This window comes from Apaloderma vittatum, unplaced genomic scaffold (genome assembly GCF_000703405.1).
Source record: "Apaloderma vittatum isolate BGI_N311 unplaced genomic scaffold, ASM70340v1 scaffold38770, whole genome shotgun sequence".
Lineage (NCBI taxonomy): Eukaryota > Metazoa > Chordata > Aves > Trogoniformes > Trogonidae > Apaloderma > Apaloderma vittatum.
This window is the reverse complement of record NW_009696958.1, coordinates 294-4,893: the sequence shown is the minus strand read 5'-3', so window position 1 is coordinate 4,893 and position 4,600 is coordinate 294. Positions and strand designations below refer to the sequence as shown.

Here is a 4,600-nt window from a genome sequence, read left to right as displayed (position 1 = left end):
ATGTTCTGTTGTGGCCTTCCCAATCTAAACACATTAATTGTGCTCCCAGTAGCTTGTTGGGGTGCACTAAAGGAAATGGGACTGCTTGGCCTTGGCCTTCTGGGGAAGACCAGAGCAGTTCCCTACTCCTTCCACAAGATGCAGGCCCTGCAGCTCCTCCAAGGTAACTGAGCAAGAGGTTACGTGGTAACCTTTAAGTCCCTTAAATGAATGGTGTTGTATCAAAAATAGAATAGAGTCATAGAATCATGTAGGTTGGAAAAGACCCCTGGGGTCATGGAGTCCAACCATTGACCCTACTCTACAAAGCTCATCTCTAACTCATCTCCCCCAACCCCACATCTAAACGACCTTTAAACACCTCCAGGGGTGGGGACTCAATCACCTCCCTGGGCAGCCTGTTCCAACGGCTGACTACTCTTTCTGCAAAAAAATTGTTTCCTTATGTCCAGTCTAACCCTCCCCTGTTGCAGTTTGCAGCCATTCCCTCTTGTTCTATCGCTAATTACCCGTGAGCAGAGACCAGCCCCAACCTCTCCACACCGTCCTTCCAGGCAGTTGCAGAGCGATGAGGTCTCCCCTCAGCCTCCTCTTCTTCAAACTCAACAGCCCCAGCTCCTGCAGTCGCTCTTCACAAGATTTACTCTCCAGGCCCTTCCCCAGCTCCGTCGCCCTCCTCTGCACTCGCTTCAGCCCCTCGAGATCTCCCTTGGATTGAGGTGCCCAGAACTGGACACAGCACTCAAGGTGTGGCCTCATCAGTGCCGTGTACAGGGGGACAATCCCCTCCCTGCTCCTGCTGGTTAAATAATAAATACAGCCTTGGAGTCTGTCTGTACTTAACTCTGCCTTGCTCAATTGAGTGATTGCCTTGTTGGCTGAGGACACCAACAAAAGCAGGCAGCAAATCAGCCCTGTTCTTGCTCAACACTCGCTGGAACAAGGCATCTGCACACTGAGGAAAAGCAGAACTACATCAGGGAACAGAGCACCATCAGATTCAGGCCTCCTGCTCCTGCTTAGCTGGGAGCAGGGTGCCCCCTCCCGGGGCTCCAAAGCCTCTCCAGGGCTCCTCACCACGGCACACACCAGTGCGCGAAGGACAATGCACAGCAGCACTCACCACAACAGCAAGGCTGAACTCCCGGGCCAGCGTCTTCAGCTCCCTGGCTAGCTGCATCATGATGGCCAAACCTGGAGGAGGACAATGCATGTGGTGTTTGGGATAAACCCCCAATGTGTATCTTGGAGACAGGTGACATGATGGACAGATCAATTTCCAAGTTGTCCCACCTTCTCCTTTTCCATCTTAGAAGCCCCAAGGCCAAAAAACCCTAAAAAAGCACCAGGAGCTCCAGACAAAGCTGGGAGGTTGTTTTAACACATACAGGACCCAGTTCTCAAGGTCACTGCTTCATTTCCTACCCCCATGGCTGCGAGGGGCCCTCCTGTGGCAGCACTAGCTGCCACCCAGATGTGCAAGACCCTCTGGAAGGCATTAGAGGGGCCACCTCAGTCAGCAGAAAGCCCCTCAGTCCTGATTCAGGTCCTTTCTGGCAAAAAGAACTCCAGGAGAGCTTTGAAAATTGTGCCAGCAACCACAATGTATCTGTGAGACTGTAAGCAAAGGTTTTCATCTCTGGGCAAGCAGTTCAGCACCTTGTCTGCTCCCTGGCTGGGTTTCAGACCACCAGCATGAGCTTGCACAGCCACAGCCAGCTGGAATGCTTGCCAAGACACTGCAGACAGACTGCCCTTTTATCCAGTCGCAAAGAAAAAGCTGGAACCAGTTGCACCCACGTCCACCCTGCTCCAGCTCCAGGTACAACATGCGTGGGAGGAAGATGCCCTTCAGGAAGAGCAAAGAGCTCTGCAGCCTGGCTGCACATCCTAACAGAGCAGCTCACCCTCCGACTGCTTGCCGCCCAGCAGTGGGTAAATCACAGCCGACACCGAGTCGATCACCACAACCTTGAGAGGTGCCATGGAGCTCACCACCTGGAAGGAGGAGGCACCACGTGCAATGAGGAGTAATGAATCGAGCTGCACAGAGGCTCACCCCAGGCAGGGTGATCTGGTGTCACTCACCCTCCTGGCAGCTCTGGGGAAAGGAAAGGGGCTGAACCCTCCCTCCTACCTGCTGGGAGAGGCGATCTCGCAGCTCCTGCAAGGCACTCAGCATTTCATAGATGTGGAACACACGGACCACCTGGACCCGCTGCAGAGCCTCCAGCTGCAGCACAAAGTGGTATCACCAACAGCTTTACCCCTTCGAGGACTCTTTATATTCCTCCTGCCCCCAGTTCTCTGCATTTATACCATGACATGGAGCCAGGGACCCTTATTTCTTCCACATTTACCTCCATCCCATGAACACCTGTCCCCACTGAACTTATGGAAGAAGTAACTGAGATTGAGCTGAGGGAGTGAAAGTGTGAGCAACTAAAGCAAGCCCTCCCCTTCTCCCCGGGAGAAAAAAAACAAAGTGCAGTGTCTGTCCCTGAGCACAGCATCCATCCGGCCACAGGAGGAAGAGTCTGGACACAAAAAAGCCCATGGGGACAAACCATCTTTGGGGGTTGTTTGCAGGCAAGAGCCAATGCAGCTTCAATGTGAGTGCAGAGACCAGCTCCAGGGGAACTTGCCTGCTCGTCCTTGTCCTCTGCCCGGGCTTGAAGCATCTGGTAGAGTCGGGAGGCGGTGAATCCCCCCGTGGAATCAAGAAACAGGACGTGCTGCTTGAGGCCAAGAGACACACTAGCCACAATGCCCAGGCAGGGACTGGGTGTCAGCCAGCCCTCCCAGGTCCCTCTGCGTCACAGCATCATCTGTACCCCACCTGGCCTCTCCCCTCTCCTCTGTCTTCCTCACCTGGGTCTTCCCACTGCCCGGTGCTCCCATAAGCTCCGTCACCTCCCCTGTGTACAGTCCCGAGTCCAGCAGCTGGTCCAATCTAGGGGTTGAACACGAGGTGGGGTTATCTACACCCCTTCAGCCAGAACGACATCAGGAAGCAGCAGCCCCTAGAAGCCCCTTCCCAAACGCAGACAAGTGCCTCGGGCTCTGCTTCTTCCCTCCCACCTTCCTTCTCCACATTGCAGGCAACAGCAGATCTGCAGTGTGGGGGCTACAAGAGAACAGCCCCAAGGTGGAGAAAAGCTGTTGGTCCTGGGAGCAAGGTTGGGATAGCCAAGGTTTCTCTGCATTGGCGCCATAACAACCCAGTGAGGAGACAGGGGAACAAAGAAATAAGGGTATAGATTCATCAAGGTTGGAAAAGACCTCTAGAATCATCAAGTCCAACCATCAACCAATCACCATGACCACTAAACCATGTCCTGAAATGCCACGTCTGCATATTTTTCAAACACCTCCAGGGATGGCAGCTCCACCACTTCCCTGGCAACCTGTGCCAGTGCCTCACCACTCTTCCAGCAGACTTTTTTCCTAATATCCAATCTAAACACCCCCGGCACAACTTGAGCCCATTTCCTCTCACCCTACATGCAACAGAGTAATTCAGTTCCATGCCTGACCCAGACAGTCTGTTCCATCATCACTCGGCAGTGCACCCAGACCCAAAACCCCCTTCTCCGGAGCTCCCAAGGGAAAGGCTGAAGGCAACACGTTTTCTGGTCTGAAAGTGAGACACAAACCACTGGCCCAAAGGTGCGCGGGCTCTCGCAAGGACACCAGTCAGTTATTCCCTCAAGGGACACAGAGCAGCTGGCTTCACAGCCACAGGACACTAAAAATAATCATTCCCTGCTCACAAAAGGCAGGGCCAGGCTGCTGGGGATGGTTTGGACACCACTGAGCCTGCTCAGGGCATCACCACACTGAAATTCAAAGTCTGCGCTGGGCAACCAGAGCCCTTTGCAAGCAAGCCCAGCCCCGGGCAGAGCCGCTGGCTGGCCGGGCAATGTACTCACCTCGGGCTCCCAGTGGGCAGGATGGCTGTGGAGCTCTTGAGCTCCTCGTACAGGTCTGCTCCGTTGGCGGGGAAGGCAGAGAACTGGGCCAGCAGCACACGTCTCACTGCAACCAGCGCCTGGTGAGCAGAGAGATGTCTGGAAACGGGACTGAGGAAGTCCAGGGCCAGCAATGTCTGCTGCAGGAGGTGCCCCGAGCCAAGCCCACCCAAACCATGAGCTCAGCAGCTCCGAGCTCCCCGGTTAACACGCCAGGACCTAGGAGACCCCTTTACCTTGTAAGACAGGGAACACTTCTGGGCAACCTCCTCCAGGTCTGATGACACAAAGTCCACCACTGCAAATAACACGAGGGACAAGAAGTTGGAAGCCAAACCCAGACAGACCATGAACACCAACAACACGACCGGCTTCAACAAAACCTGCCTGCACCAACAGGCAAAATGTCTCCACAGACACTTCAAGTGGGCGAGCAGGATGCCCGACAAGATGGAGCACTGGAGTTTTTCCTTTCAGATGGCCCTGCTGCCCACTGCAAAAAAAACCGTTCTCTTGCAGGGAGGGAAGCTGCTAAAAATTCTCCCTGCTTTGCTCCAGAGCTGCCCGGCACCCCTGGATAGTTGAGGCCAGCCCAGAGAGTCCCCGTTGTGCCAGCGCGCCGCAGCGTC

At 54.6% G+C, this 4,600-nt stretch overlaps 1 protein-coding gene across 1 annotated transcript in view; it reads right to left on the bottom strand.

Annotated features, from left to right (window-relative positions):
• Positions 1-4,321, bottom strand: part of RAD51D (RAD51 paralog D) — a gene marked incomplete at its 3' end in the record, with an annotated part of 5,628 nt that extends 1,307 nt beyond the window's left edge. The window contains exons 1-7 of the mRNA XM_009876672.1: positions 4,208-4,321; positions 3,933-4,051; positions 2,872-2,953; positions 2,646-2,798; positions 2,138-2,233; positions 1,908-1,998; positions 1,124-1,194 (exon numbers count right to left, since the gene is read on the bottom strand). Coding sequence (XP_009874974.1) covers positions 1,124-1,194; positions 1,908-1,998; positions 2,138-2,233; positions 2,646-2,798; positions 2,872-2,953; positions 3,933-4,051; positions 4,208-4,321 — 726 coding nt within the window. The remainder of the gene's footprint in view (positions 1-1,123; positions 1,195-1,907; positions 1,999-2,137; positions 2,234-2,645; positions 2,799-2,871; positions 2,954-3,932; positions 4,052-4,207) is intronic.
• Between the last annotated feature and the right edge of the window lie 279 nt (positions 4,322-4,600).